Genomic DNA, 16,086 nt, shown 5'->3' on the forward strand with positions numbered 1-16,086 from the left:
AGTGTCGGCGAGCATTGTGGTCCTAAGTTGGCACGTGTGTCGCTGTCTACTGAACCCCGAAGTCTCCTTTGGTGGATTCTGCGACCAGATCCCCAATAAATTAATTTACGATCGCATCATAAAGTGTTAGAACTTCCGATGATTTACGAACTCTATCTCGGTATCTGGTGACGCACCTGGCTCCACGTCAGCTGTAGACCCATCGCGAACAGATTGACTATATGGACAATAGTTTGAGTGTGTTCAAAATTTCGCTTTAATAAGTCAGACTTTACTTATTTGCGTTTCCTTCTTTTTTTCTTTTTACATGTGACCGTGCGTCATCTTCGTCCGGAACCCTCGACTGATTCTCCCTTCTACCCCTCGCTCCCCCGCCCCCGCCCTCGCCCCTGACCCGACTCGACCCCGCCGTTCCTCCTCCCCGCTCATTCGCTCCTGGCACTCGCTCCCGGAACAACTTGTTTACCTTTATCCCTCTGGCTCGTGCTATCGACGAACATCTCATGATTCTTCGATTCTGATCAACATTGAACGTCGACGAAATCTATAAATAAACAAATGGTTTTTGCTGACTTTCAATAAATTTTGATTTATTTTCCAATTCCTCCTGTAAACCGCTAACTGTCGCCTGATCTCCCCGCGCCCCTCCTCCCCTCCGCACCACTCCCGCGGGCGTCCCCCGCCCCGTGACCATCATCATCACGACCGGCGACCCCGTGGCGTGCTCCACCGCGGCCCCGCCCCTGTACGCGGACAATGTGGGCGCCATGGGTGGCTCCTCCGGTCCGCTGTGCAACATGGCCGGATCCCCAGCGACCGCATCCGGCAACACCTCCTGGTGGACCATGATGAACGGTGGTCTGTACGAGGAGAGTCCGCCTTCCGCGATGCCCCAGTCGGCGGGGGCCCTGAGCCCCGGGGGCGCGGGCGGCGGGGGCAGCCCTGCCGCGGCCCCCGCGCCGCCGCCCGCCTCCACGGCCTCCACGTCCCCGGCGTCCGTCGGGTCCGCGGGGGCCCCGGGCCCGCTGCACATCCCCGCCAAGAGGCTCGCCTCGTACGGGGACTGCGTGGAGCCCGGCGTCATCCGGCACTCCCACCACGGCGCGCAGCCCTGGAACTACTCGCCCGCGGAGACGCACCACGGCAGCGCCGCCTTCGAGCCGTCGCCCCTGAACCACCACCAGTACCCGAACACGCCCACCTACTACAACCTGGCGGGCGACCCCGGTCGCGAGAGGAAGGCGTCCTCTCTGTCCTTCTGGTCTCCGGCCGCCAGTTCCGGCGAGTACGGCAAGTACCCCGCCGGCAGCGGCGCGGCCGAGGGCTGCGTGCAGGGCTTCGGGGCGCAGGGCTGCTGGAACTACCCGTACGGGGGCGCACGGGAGCCGCCCGGCCAGCCACCCTACCTGGGCGAGGAGCGCGGTCGCGCTGCGGGGATGGCGGCCGCTGCCATGGCAGCCGCGGAGTCAGCGGGCTTCGGTCACGACGCGTACGGCCTCCGAAATTACGCTCCCGAGCCAGTCCCGGCAGCACCCTACCCACCTCCAGGTAATTCTCAATATAATCTTCCGTGTCTTTATGTTGCTGTGTATGTCCTCTGCCCGAATTATGTTCAATATTTGCATATGCTTTTATCCTCCACTTTTTGCATTATTTTCATTTATTACTTTTATTTTCCTTAATCCAGAAAATCCCAGTCCATAAAGTATCAAAATAAGTTTTTCGATAGTATTTTTTTAAAATCAGAAATAGTAAGTTTATAAAATTTTAACGATAAGGAATGTACCTACATCACTGAGAAAAATAATATTTTGAAATTGCACAAAAATGGAATAAATAAAATTGTACGATTTCTGTAGTGTCGTAATGTTTATATAGGGTAATTATTAATGATTTCACCAAAATTAGAAAATGAATTAATTGATAATAATAAAGCGTGAGATATTTTTGTGTAACAGAAGAATAAACGACGGTTTTAATAATGATTGCTCATTATTTCTTATCCTTATCCAACTCTCACCTCGAGATTTATTTCCGCGAATACAAATCATAGACGATGCTTTAATTAGCAGAAAACATTTCTAAATTAAAACTAGCTGTTATGTGACTATTCATAATTTTTAAAGTTGCCCAGCAAGCTCGATACGATTCCACTTTATTTTGTGTTTGAAATAATACTTTCCCTGATTGTGAACACTTTCCTCAATAAAGTCGAGCTCTAATAGTGGGTACGAAAGTCATCGGAAATAAATCATCGCTCGATCTTTAAACTTTGAATCTTTAGATGATAATTCCCTCCCTGCAAGTCGCTTGTCGAACACACTATAATAAATGTTATTGCACCATAATCATTCAATAATAAAGTTACCGATTTGCCACCACGTGCTCTAGCATGTCGATATGTGTCCCAACTCTCGATACGAGGAACAAAAATATAGCGAGATTTCGCCTCCGAGCACAAACCGTGAACGCGAAATTTCGAGAGACTTAAAATAAAACGATCACGAGTAAAAAAATCGTATAATGTTCGAAGCTCGCATTGTACGAGCGGAAATATTTATGTTTTTCTACTCCGAGACGACAATTTCCCTACAACTGTAGCTTAGCGCGGACCGGTCATAAAACTTGGGTCGATCTGATCGCTTCGAGGGCCACTTATAATACCTGTAGCCGTCTCGCTTTATAGCCTTTTAATTCACCGATGACAGACAGAGAGCGATATCGTTATGTCTGGAAGTCCTTTTATCGCTAAAACAAAGTTTTAATTTTCAGCCGGAAGAAATTGACGTTTTCCGGATTTGGACCATTTTAGTAACAAAAAAAAAATCATAATTATATTATAGTAAGTTGATATTAATAACCTCGCAATTCACCTTCATTCGTAATCAATAACCGTTTCTACTCTCTCAAGACAGAGCATATCAAATTTGCTTGAAATATTATTTTACCAGTTGCTAGTCTGTACGTAATGAAAGTATTTTTTTATCAACAAGGTCACGATTTTTTATTAATCTTGAACACGAATAATTAGATTAATTTATAAAACGTTTGTTGAGGCGCTGAAGCATTTTGTCATTACGTTCGTCTGTTCGTGTTAGAGGCACTCGCTGTTATCTATTCCGTGACGACCCCACATAAAACTCGATAGTTTTTAACTCAAATTGCACTCGCTAGATGCCGACAGTAGTCCCTCTTGCAAACCGACCAACTACTCTAGCATGGTAATTGGGTCCAACGATCGAGCAGTTTACAAACATGAGGGGGAACTGTGTTGAAAAAAGAATCTGAACACGTAGCAAATCCAAAACAACGCTCGGTAAATAATGCGGAACCGATGGAAATAATACACTCTTTTTTACGAGGTCATTTGTCTGAAAATATCTTGGGACGAAAATGCATACGGAATAGAAAGATCATACCGAAATAAGTAAAAAGGGGATTTATCTTTATATAACATCCGATTTGTATTCAATTTCTTTTACATACTTTTTGTCTCAGACTCGTTATATTACTAGCTCCGGTGAATTTAGTAAGATTCTTGTGTTTTGGCTTACATCATTTCTGTAATAATGGCTCGTTGTAAATGTTTAGTCGTCGACGTGTTTGGCTCCATATTGAGTACAAATTAGTTCGAAGATTACATTTCTACGTATTGTTCGTTATTATGTTTATACATATATCTTTTCGTTACTTGAGATTAATCGAGGTCAATAAACAAATAATGACTCATAGATATAAGAATTATTTATGGAGAGAAAAATAATTAGCGTTTTATTTTATATTTATTTTAAAATGGACTACAAAAAAACATAAAAAATGAGGTACAGAAAATAATTCAAAGTAATATTTTTATTTTTTGACAAAAGTTTGAAAAATTATGACAAAGGTAGGTAGGTACCTACATATGTTTGTTTATTCATATATAAATATATATATATATATATATATATATATATATATATATATATATATATATATATATATATATATATATATATATATATATATATATATATATATATATATATATATATATATATATATATATATATATATATATATATATATATATATATATATATATATATATATATATATATATATATATATATATATATATATATATATATATATATATATATATATATATATATACATTTATATATGTATAAATATATATATATATACATATATATATATATATATATATATATATATATATATATATATATATATATATACATATATACACCCGTATAATATATCTGACAAATTCATGCGCAGCATTTATTCGCAAAAAAAGGGGCAAAAATTAAAATTAATAAATTAAAGAAGGGATACTAATGGTAAATAAGGTATGTTTTATCCAGTTTGTTAGTAGGTACCTGCTGATAGACCAAAATTATTTATTAATGATTTTTTTCAAATTTTAATTTCTTATTTAAAGAAATTACATTTCTTTAAAATATTCAGAAAGATACAAGGTTTTATTATGTACAAAAATTCTTCAATTTCATACTATTTCTGTGAGCATAAGCGGCTCGTTTTTAGCAATAGGTATCAAATTGTGGTATAGTGGGTTCGAACCGAGAAACTCTGACTTAAGAGCCCGCAACACTAACCACGGGACCACAACCCGGCACATCAGCAACCATATTACCATATTTATATATACAAAAGAAAGGTTACTAGTTGTCGTGGCGTAGTATAATTAAAAGATAGTGACGTAATGCCTAATTAATATAGTATTAATTACATATACTTTCTACATACTAATTCTCCAGAATTAGGTTTGTTTTTCTAGTCGCGTGGGCAGTTACTCATCATCATGATTGAATAATATTTTTAACCGGTTTTCCTTGACTGCGCGGCTAACAGATGGCATTATCATCCAAATCGCTCTATCACGAGTCTCGCGAGTAGAGGAAAGCGTTATTATGTAAAACGCGTTGCGAATAGTGAATAGCGCCTTTATTTCGAGCTGCATACGAAACGCTACATTGGAGCTATACTACACGTATACCCGACTACACCATACACGATACGGCGTTCGGTGGATTCGTCACGACTAAATATGTGCGTCATAAGTGCGAAAAATGTCGGTCGTAAACTTCGGTAGGCATTGCAAACTCTTTCGCACCGAAGTGGCTTAGCCTCGATAACCCTTTAAACCTTGAGTTAGGCATATTTATATTCATATTTTATACTAGATGTATTTCAATATCACTATAATCACCAAGCGATTTCAAATACTTGAAAAAAAACTATTAAAAACTGAATAATTTTAATAAAAAATGTATGCAGGCAGGGCGATCAGTTCAGCCAGCCATGACAAGTCATAGATATAGAAAGGGAGCACGTTTGATGGGATGCAGATAACCGATGTGAAAGATACCGTATTTAGATAAAACATCGATATTAATAAATTATATAAGCATTACGTTATATTTAGCATATTGAAATCTAGTTAGACATAATACTAATAAAAATAAACTAAAGAACTCAAAAATTATCACGTCGCTTCCCCGGGGTAGGCAGAGAGAATAGAACGCCTCATAACTCGATAAATAAACGAGGAAACAGTGAACAGTCCTATGCTTCAGGTATCATCGTTACTGACGTGGATAGAATGGACTTCCGAATCAATTAATGTATTTATATACATATTTTTAAAAACATGACATTTAATGTCAATTTTTTTACAACATTTTGAGTATGTCCAATACTTGTTCACAATTCTGGATTATTATTGCAATTATAGGTAGAATTTGTGAATTTTACACGTGTGTAAAGTGAGCACTTAAAGCAGCCTATGACTGTCGTAAACCCTGTAAATGTTCAGACTTCCATATTCTTCTTCATCTATGTTGAGTTGTCAAAAATAACATAATTTTCATTATTTTCAAGAAATGAAATCATGTGGGGACTTAAATATTTACAAAAAAATCTGTAATTTGGTCTGTCAGAGTTAATTATAACTCTGATGTATGGTCAGCGGCTCAAAAAATGTCCTAGGTACATTAATACCAGCTCGTTATTTGCATTTCTCGTGAGCTTACGTAACGCGTTTTAAGAGTAACGTTATTACACTGCCTGCTACAAGAGTGTGCAGAGAGGTTAAACGATTGTGGAATCGTTCTCCGCAGCTCAGCAAGCACGTCTATATTATCCCTTTGTTTCTGAAAACTCAAATAATAAATTATCATTTAATCCCGGGTCTGCGTTGACACTACCGGAATAAAATTTACTTAAAGAAGTCTTCGTAGTAGGTATTATGATTATTTATTAATTTCGTACCTTATTTGAAATTGTACTCAACAATTACTTATCGTTAGTTATGGATAACAATTTATTGTTTGTCACTCTAAAATAGCATTAATTTCAGAAGTGTTGTTCTAATTTTTCTATTCCATACGGGTTATTACTTATGTGTTTCATGTAGGTTAAAGTCTAACACAAAATGACTTAATTCCATAATTGATTCGGCAGTCACTTTGTATTAATATCTATCCATTTACAAATTATTTTTTAAAGGTACCAATACCACTATTTCTTAATATCTGGTGGGACACGTGTTACGATGCATTCTGCAAATCTATCGAAACACGTATCACAATAGATTTTAAGTTATAGTGGTATTTACCAAGTAAAACTTAAATTAAAAATGACTAAAAATGTATCTACATATTAATTATGTGCCTAAATTCATAATTCATTATTTTTCATATTAATATTACAAGACTCCATAAAGTGTTTATCGGAAAATTTTTATTACATATATTTTTAAGAAAAAAAAATACAAACATGTATTATATTTCAATTCTATGCCTACTACTTTCAAGCAAGCCTAAGTGGTTTGAACTTTGAAATATAAATAAAGTTGTGGTAGAGTAAGGCTTGAATCTAGAACCACAGGACCATAACCCGACTCTTATTTTTTTAACTATTAATTATTTTTACTCACATTCAATAAACAATTTTTAATTTAATTTAAAATAATTTTATTAAAATTAATTTGTAATCATTTCATTAATATACGTACGTAAAATAATTTATTTTAATGGATAAAATTCGCGTGCCCTACGAAATCCAAGAATTTTATGAATGAACGTAGGTATTTTTATAGTCGACATACACCAGCTTACTATATCAGAGAATCTTTCCCAACTCTATTCATAGGACTATAACCTTTATAATGTCGGGTACCGGTGAACGTTCAGTTGATACTAGCTTGGCCGTTCGTATAGCGAATGAAATGTCCGAGCGCCTCGGGGTTTACAAGGGAATGAATGAACATTTTTACCGAATGCTTTTTTCAGCGGTGTGTTTATTATTTTGCATTTAAATGGTTATGATCAAGGGTTTATAGATAAGTTTACTGCGTCACTCAACCTAACTACGCAAAAACAACTCAATTATACTGTTATTATATTTAAAAAATATATAATAACACTATTATGATTATTATTTAGTTCTACTAATCACCTATCGATGAAAACTACTGTAGTTTCGAAATGAATCATTTCGTGTAATGAAAAATAACTCAATGAGTGGTTTAAAGTACCTACAGTATTATACAAGTGTTTAATTAATAATAATACAAAAAACTTCAACTCTCCGACTCTTCCACATTCATTCATCTCCTCATACATACTCGCCGATTTATTCGAATCCTGACCTGACCGCTTTCAAGTATTTGACATACCTTATAATGCCAAGTAGGTAGGTACTCGATCATTTGAGAGCACAACGTCATAATTGAACTTTAGAATGTTAAAGTGAGGTTGTGAAAACCACAGATGTGCATTTAGCTGCTATTGTATTACATAATATACAAACTTACTGTCGAGTCTTCATTTCATTGAATTATGTATGATTAAATATTACTAAGACATGACTCTGACATGCTTGACAAAATTATACAGCTTCAAATGCGTGCCATGAATTTCAAGTTGTGACGTTTTTCTTACAACACAATTTTTATTTTAAAAATCAATGTAAAATATTACATCTATTTCCATCCATTTTAATTTTGCAAATATTCATGTAAATAGAGGATATATTTGAATAGAATGTTCTCCTAAATTATCTTTACCATAATTTTGTAATGTCCTTATCTTATACATTCAATATGGATCATAGAATCTGAAGTTCATAACTGATCACCTTTTCTTCTTAATATCTCAAAAATTAAGAAGTGCCAACATTTATACAGGATTAATAAACACGGATTAAAAAAAGGGATTTGGGCACAAGCAAAATTTTTTTGAGTAAATATTAAGTTTTCATAGGGTCGATTCGATGGGTACAAATATTAGTAAAAATATCTCTTAATAATACCTATCTTACATTTGTCGCATATGTAACGTCATAGCAGGTATGTCCTCGGTACTAAAAAACGTAGATTTCGCGGAATGAGGCTGGTAATAAGTTATGATCTCAGTAATGCCATGCAGGAACCTTCCCGCGAGAGCGCTGCGGTTTGGATGAGAATCGCTTTATTATGTATCTACCATCTTTATGCAGCAGCGGGATTTTCAATGTCAGCTGAGATAGGAATAACTGTTCTAAATAGGGCAATATAAGAATTTACGAGTTTCATGCACCTTCTGTGTCGTGTCCCACTTAAACTGGGCCATTTGGTCGTTTATATCGGATACGGCCACGTGATAACGGGCTCCGTAGCAAAAAGGCTCGAGCAAGCCCGAGGGCCATAAAACTTTAAACACATTTACAACTCTATTTGCGGTGATTTTTTATGGACTATATAATCCGTCTAGACAACAAACTGCCTCCTAATTGATTGCCTCGTAATAAACGAATAAAATGACGCTAAACGCCAATAAAAATATATAAAAAAAACGTGATACACTTTTACAGCGGCCGACGTCATTTTGCGAGTGCTTTCAGCTCTCCCGAGTTTTGACGACCCCGTTCGGAGATTTTGTGACGTCGCACTACGTCACGAGTGGCAGTTGCGTGATGTCATAATATACCTATATTTATTTTATTTTATGGCTGCGGCTATATAGTGTACCTACACCTTTCTGCGGTGGATTTATGGCTAGCCGTTAACGAGCGTTCTCGTCACGTGTTACACGCATTTGCATCGAGCATACAAGTCGTACACGTATCTACAAACTGGAACAAATATATATCTTCATGCAGCCCTACTTTATAAGTTATAAGCTTCCATGCACAATAGAACGGCAAAGATAAAACGAATCTGCATCAGTATGCATCGATGCAACGAGACCTGTTCCTACCACTCACCTGTGATTATTCAACGCATGCATTCTAAAACGTCATATTTATGCCTTAGAAACGTAAAACGTTTATACTATAAGCTCATTAACCCAGATTACTTCGTAAAGTACTGAAACCTATTGATAAGAATGACGAGATTTTTAACCCCATAATGTTATGAGAAAAACACATCGGAAATTTATTTATTCAGATATTTTTTTAAAGTTAAAAACAACAAACATTGTTTTCTTATATCTTTATTATTGAGTAATATGACAATTCATTCATTCATTCCAACCCTTATCCGCACCCCAATGGTGCATAGGGCACTGCATTATACAAACACAGTGTTATCTTGATCGTTAACACATGAAGGAAAGGTGATCAGCCCTCCGCTTCAGGTACCAGTCCTGGGTAATACATATTGAATAAATATTACAGTGAAAAAAATCACTTATATTTATTTGACCCCCCCTGGGAATCGAACCCGGGACCTACAGAACGGTAGCCGAGCGTGCTGACCATTACACTACGGAGGCGGACACATAAATATGACTATAGGGATAGGATTTGAAATTAAAAATTTTTAACATTTAGATCACAAAATTTATTAAAAAATAACAATAACTCACTTTATTTGTCGATCTTTTTTTTGTTGTTATAGTGTGAAATCGAACCAAAATATGGGACTAAAGGAAAATTAAGGAATGGGTTAGTGATCTGGAGTTAAGAGTTATATAATACTTTTTAAATCATTTATTGTTTGTGGGTACAAAGTGTTATAAAAATAATAAAAAATATAATATTTAAAAAATTATATGAAAAAAAAATCATGGACTAACCAGAATCAGTTTTTTGGTGAGTCTCTGCATATAGTTATGTGTATTTTATTAAAATGTAAACAAAATCAAATTGGACACATTAAAAACCGTTTTCATTGTTTTCACATATGTGTACTTACTATAAATTATATACGTGCCTAGATAAGTATCGTGGTAATTTTATTACAAATGAGACGAATGATATATGTATCATTGGTTAAAATGTTACGATGTATAATAGTAATATAGAAAATATTAGTGGTAGGAGCAGCAGTAAAATGCCTAACGACGCTTTGCCAAGTGTGAATGAAATGTTTAGTACTAGTTATTTGATATTATGTTCGTTTAATGCATCGTTAAAGTAATGCGCCAATAGTAAAAAAGTACACATGTTTACATAAATAAAACTTTTGACATACTATACGGAACATGCAAATGTCGTTAAAGAAACAATGCAGCCGCTATTTATTTGAGAATTTTCTCACAGCGAGTCATCAATTTGATGATGTGTAGTGTAGGTCAGTTTTTATGATATCACTGCGTAGAATTTATTGGAGTAGACTTTATGGTCGCTTGTTACTGCATAAAAGAGCTAAGAAACGTGTCAGAGATTACGAAATGGTTTGTGAATTGAATAGACATAACGGATATTGCATATGCGTATTAAATTCTGTTCTAATGTTCATGTAGGGTTTTAGTAATTATTGATCTCACTCTGCTACGATTTGATATAAGCCACCTAGGCGTACATAAAAAGCACTGAACTGACGCATCATATTGGAGAATATTTTTCATTCATTTTTAAATCCTTTTTCACTCCTTTACCTTCCTCTGTTTTCTTATTTATTCGTTCCCTTTATAATAATTTATTTCCTATTATGATATAATGAATATCTATATATTTAAATATATCTATACTTGACATACATACTTCAGATTGAAAATCAAAAAATATTTTGTTTGCGTGTAAATATAATGATTATCAAAAAAAATTACACTTATATAATACCACTTAATGAATTTTATTTCATTACTCACGACCAGTTTCGAAAACTACAGTTGTTTTCATCTACAGGTGAATAGTAAATATTACTAGTATCATGGTTTTTAACTCACTAAGTGGTTTTATGATAGGTGCTATTTTTTTAAATAAATAATCATCATGTCATTCCACAAAGCTAATGCCGAGTCAAAAAATAATATGAATATAATGAAAAGAGTAGCATCATATTCATTGAAATTCACAACTTATTAGCTGTGAATTTCACTTTTGAACGACACTTTTTCGCAATTTTTTTAAAATTATGTTTAAATCTTTGTTATTTTTTAACCGATGAAAATAAATTTGTAACTATTAATGCATACTAACTGTTAAAAGTGATGTGGGGTTCCTCCCCATCTTCTATCTTCCCGGCAGGTTCCCTGGCCTCCATGTCCGTGGGCGTGGGAGTCGGCTGCGCGTCCACCAACCCGCTGGAGTGGGCCGGCCAGGTCACCGTGAGGAAGAAGCGCAAGCCCTACTCCAAGTTCCAGACCCTCGAGCTGGAGAAGGAGTTCCTCTTCAACGCCTACGTGTCCAAGCAGAAGCGCTGGGAGCTCGCCAGGAACCTCAACCTGACGGAGAGACAAGTCAAGATATGGTTTCAGAACAGGCGGATGAAGAACAAGAAGAATTCGCAGAGACAAGCGGCGCAGGCGCAGAACAACAACAACAACTCCAACGCCAACAACCACAATCACCACTCCGCGCACCATCACGGCCACGCGCAGCACCACGGACTCAACCACCACGCGGCCAACGGGACGGCGGTGAAGCATCATCAGTGACCAACGCCCTTCTCTGGGGCCTTTCCGCACCACTACAACCACCCCGGGACCGTCAGCTAAGCGCCCTGCCACCCCCGAGTCCGGCAGGACACTGGAGACGTGGGCCTCGTTGTAGATCTATTTATTGTGTGTCGCTCCGCGTCCGTTCTCGAAGTGCAGGTATTCCGCGGTTCCCGACGAGTTGATTCTTTAGTGGTGCATCATGACATTGCGCACGACCCCGGAGAATTGATCGAAAATTAGTAAAAACTTAATATTACCGTAACATGACACGTTTACTGAGTAAATACGCAAGGCGCGTCAGCGTTGAGAGCCTGCGTTGTAAGTCTACTTAATTGTTTAATATCGTAGGTAGTTTGTTTATAGAGAATGTAATTCATTGTGAAATTTTATTATGTGAGACTGCTTACTGTAATACCGGAAACGCGATTTATTTTATTTTTATTTAGTAATAGGACAGAATGTTGAAAGTGTTCGTTTGTTTTATCGAGGTATATTTTTTGAAATCTACCAAAAATATATTTTAAAATGTCCCGAAAGTTAATTTTTTATCATGTTTTTGTACGTTTGTTGTTTTTACGTTAAGGGCAGGTGCATTACGTTTTATTTTACGATTCCTAGTTGCAAGAGAGATTATACGTCGATTCATGATCTTGTTGAATATGATTATAACTTTTTTTAAATAAATACTAATGTTGTTTCTCCCTTTATGTTCGTTAAACCTTTTTATGTGATAAAATATTGGTCTATTAATTCACTGGAAATATATTTTGTTAGTTGTTTTATCCTCAAATAAAAGATGGCTCAGTTGATCTATTCACTATGAATAATATTGTTTAAATTAAATTATTATTTGTCCGCTCCAATTTGATAAAGCCCTCCATTTTAAAATAAACACATTGATGTACAACTGCTGATAGATTAGGAATAGTTAAGTGAATATATACTGTACGTACTAAGACATTTCTGTGAATTTTCCCCTATTTTGACATCGTAGATGTGTACTAGAAGTGTAAATCAATGTTACTACGATTATGAAAGTAATTATAATTGAATTTATAAATCTTCTCTAGAAATCCGAATTAAAGAGTAGAAATGTCAAATTTGTTTTATGTATAAATTACTAAATATTTTTTCTTTCATCCGTAGTTAAATCGAATTTTTTTAATCTATGCTTTCTAAGAATTATGTATCTCTATGAGTCGGCATATACTTTAAACAATACCTGTTAATCAAATAATTGTCAGTAAATTTATTGCATTACTCATTTCGTTTTAGAAAAAGTGTTTCATTGCATTTTTTCCATAAATGACTATACATGGAAAAAGTCAATGCATTTGACAAAATTATACTTTTGGATTAAAAAAAAACACATTTTGGAAAACCACAGAAAAAAACACATTTTTGTCATCCGAAATAATTATTATAATTGATTAAATAAATTTAACTTCTTATCAAAATAAATAATCACAAATAAAATGACAGATACACCCTTTTCACAGAATTGAAATAAACCAATCTTAAAAAATGAAATAATTTAAATATATATCTATACGTGTATTAAAATTTTCACTAATTTTTATCAAATTTACTGACTTTTTGATATACTGGCGCAATTCATTTCTTGTTGTTTCTTTTTTGTGACGGAAATATAAATACTTTTAATTTGATAAGTTGTTTAAATGTTACATATTAAATAGAATAAGGTTAGGCCATATTGATCATGTATAAAGTTACTTAATTGATGTTTATACTATGCAGCTTATTATAAAAATTTCAACATAAAATACATAGATTTGATACAGTTTGTAAAAATAGCTTGTTTTCTAGGGAAATGAAAAAATGCCACCTATGACGTCATTTGTGATATCAGTTGCTAAAAATGCAATACTGGGACGTTAATGACTTTATTTTAATTACTTAATTTCACAAAGTACCTATCAATTAAAATGGCTTATGACTGTATAATTTGAAAGAAAAAATATAAATAAAAAAATACACAATTTTAGATTGCTTCAACTTTTGAAAAGAATAATTACTGTTTAACTCCTAATTGGTATATCCTGTTGTTTAAGATGTAAATGCGAAATAAATAATTTTAAAATATTATAGAATAAGACGTTTTTCCTAACAAAATGAAGATATTGTTCCTTTTATTCGCAAGATGTATAAGTGCATTCTACTTAACTGTTAAAAATAAATATCTTTTTGTTATCACATACACCTTAATTTAAAAAAAAATCTGATTGCATTCAAGCACTGGAATTAACTCATTATGTTTTATATATTAATGACTTTTTTTTAACGTTTTAATGCTCAGACTTTTCTTCATAAAAAAATGCTTCGTCTGTGTAGCAAATTGTAATTTATCTTAGTAAATCTTTCGTTTGGAAAAAATCTAAAAAACTTGAAGAATTATTAATATTTTTCCTAAATAATTTCAGTTTATTGCAGTGAAAAAGTTATATTCACCAACTTCCTAAACACATAGTTAAAATTAGATACATACGTATGTATATGTTTTTTATCCTTAAAATTGATGTTCAAATAGAGTACGAAAAATTGTATTATACTTTCCACGGTAAAAACTCTCATGATATATTTATTTTCTATATTACGATTTTTATGTATTTTAAAATAGTCATTGAAAATTAGATATGTAATTTTAAGATTTTTTTAGTATTATTGTACGAACGAGTTACTATACCTACAAGTAGAAGTAAATGTGTAAATATATGACTTAAGTATGTTAATGTGCTCCATTATATGAAAATACAAAGAAAAATTTGTAAGAAACAATAATAAAATTACTTGAGACGTGTGTCATTATTTATTATTTACCTGATTTTTTAAAAATGCAAATGTATGCTATATGTTAGGAAGAAAAATAAGTAAGTATAAACGTAGCACGTAGGTCAATATTTTTTTCATTCGTAAATTCGACCAATTATTATAAAGCATCTGTGACGAGTATTTTGATGCATCCAGGGGCGAGCAGAGGATTTTTGAGCAAGGTAGGTATTTTATTTAACTCTTAACATTATAAAAATTGAATTTTTTTAGTTTTTTGATGTCATTAAATACGAATTTCCCACCCTGTCATACTTTTACATATGTTTCTATTTAAGTAGGTTAGTCGCTGCTTATGTGCCTACATAAGATGCACGCTACTGGATTTACTCTAACCGATATCATAAAAAAATATAGCATAATGGAACTGAAATCTAGGTTGGATTCAAACCTTGTGCCCTTAGAACGTAAAAAATAGAAGGCGGAAATAGAGTTGTGTCCTTTTTAAAAAAAATGCGAATCGAAGTTATGAGAAAATATATCATAATCACATATCAACTGAAACGAAATATTTCCTCAGTTAATTTTGCAACTGGCGGGAATCGAACCCGCGATGCCATTTGCATAGCCAAGTGTTTAATTCAACTGAACCACAGGGCTTGTCAAGTTTTTTTTTGTCGTAAAAAAAAGCTTATCATGTCAGCTAGTAAGTTTTTGAATACACAATTACTCAAACATTTTAGTTTCCTTTTTTTATTACTATTAATCTCCTTTTTTTAAACGCCAAACTACAGTCGATTCAAAAATACCAAATTAAGTTTTAAACAATACCAAAATACGTAATTTAGTAAGAAAAATATCAGAAAGCTTTTTCAGTAATCATCACCTATCTCGCTGCACCTGTAATGTCATAATTCTGAACTGGGATTTCATATACGGAAGATAACACTTTACGTACGTATTGTAGATAACGTCAACATTGATTCTGGCTATTTATTTCTAATGACCATTTATTTACAGAATAGAGGTAAAGTCAAAGTTATCTAAACTACAAAGTTGACACGATATCTTCCGTATGTAATACCAGCCCTGAACAGGTTAATACGAAAATATTTTTTTAATGATTAAAATGTCTAAAAATTTACACAACACTACATTATATTAGATAATAATAAAAAAAGTTGGCACACACTATCCATGGATTAAAATATTTTTTAATTCTTTTTAAGAAGAAAATATATATTTATGATTATTTTTAAACAATGAACCACTCTCCATTAAATATCATGATACAATGATTAAAGAAAACACTTCGTTTTTTACCACTTGAGTTTTATTATAGACTACATGTTTCAGAAGTTAAACTTCCATCATTCAGGTCTGTATAATAACATGTGAGTTA

General features: G+C 34.4%; 1 protein-coding gene across 2 annotated transcripts; it reads left to right on the top strand.

The window, feature by feature from the left end:
* The first annotated feature begins 619 nt into the window (after positions 1-619).
* On the top strand, positions 620-12,039 carry Abd-B (Homeobox protein abdominal B). Of its 2 annotated transcripts, none has more exons than XM_088257479.1 (2): positions 620-1,548; positions 11,446-12,039. In XM_088257479.1, the coding sequence occupies exons 1-2, from the start codon at positions 768-770 to the stop codon at positions 11,892-11,894; spliced, it is 1,230 nt and encodes a 409-aa protein (XP_088113605.1). In that variant the 5' UTR covers positions 620-767; the 3' UTR covers positions 11,895-12,039. The 2 variants fall into 2 exon arrangements, with proteins under 2 accessions (XP_088113605.1, XP_088113606.1); XM_088257480.1 differs by having other exon boundaries at positions 11,485-12,039.
* The last annotated feature ends 4,047 nt before the right edge of the window (positions 12,040-16,086 follow it).

Source organism: Brachycentrus maculatus, unplaced genomic scaffold (assembly GCF_059751285.1).
Source record: "Brachycentrus maculatus isolate JH-2025_06_01 unplaced genomic scaffold, ASM5975128v1 h1tg000081l, whole genome shotgun sequence".
Lineage (NCBI taxonomy): Eukaryota > Metazoa > Arthropoda > Insecta > Trichoptera > Brachycentridae > Brachycentrus > Brachycentrus maculatus.

Coding starts and splice junctions, on each gene's coding strand:
- Abd-B (XM_088257479.1), top strand. CDS start 768: ATGGGTGGCTCCTCCGGTCCGCTGTGCAACATGGCCGGATCCCCAGCG. Junction 1,549..11,445: donor AGCACCCTACCCACCTCCAG/GTAATTCTCAAT, acceptor AACTGTTAAAAG/TGATGTGGGGTTCCTCCCCA.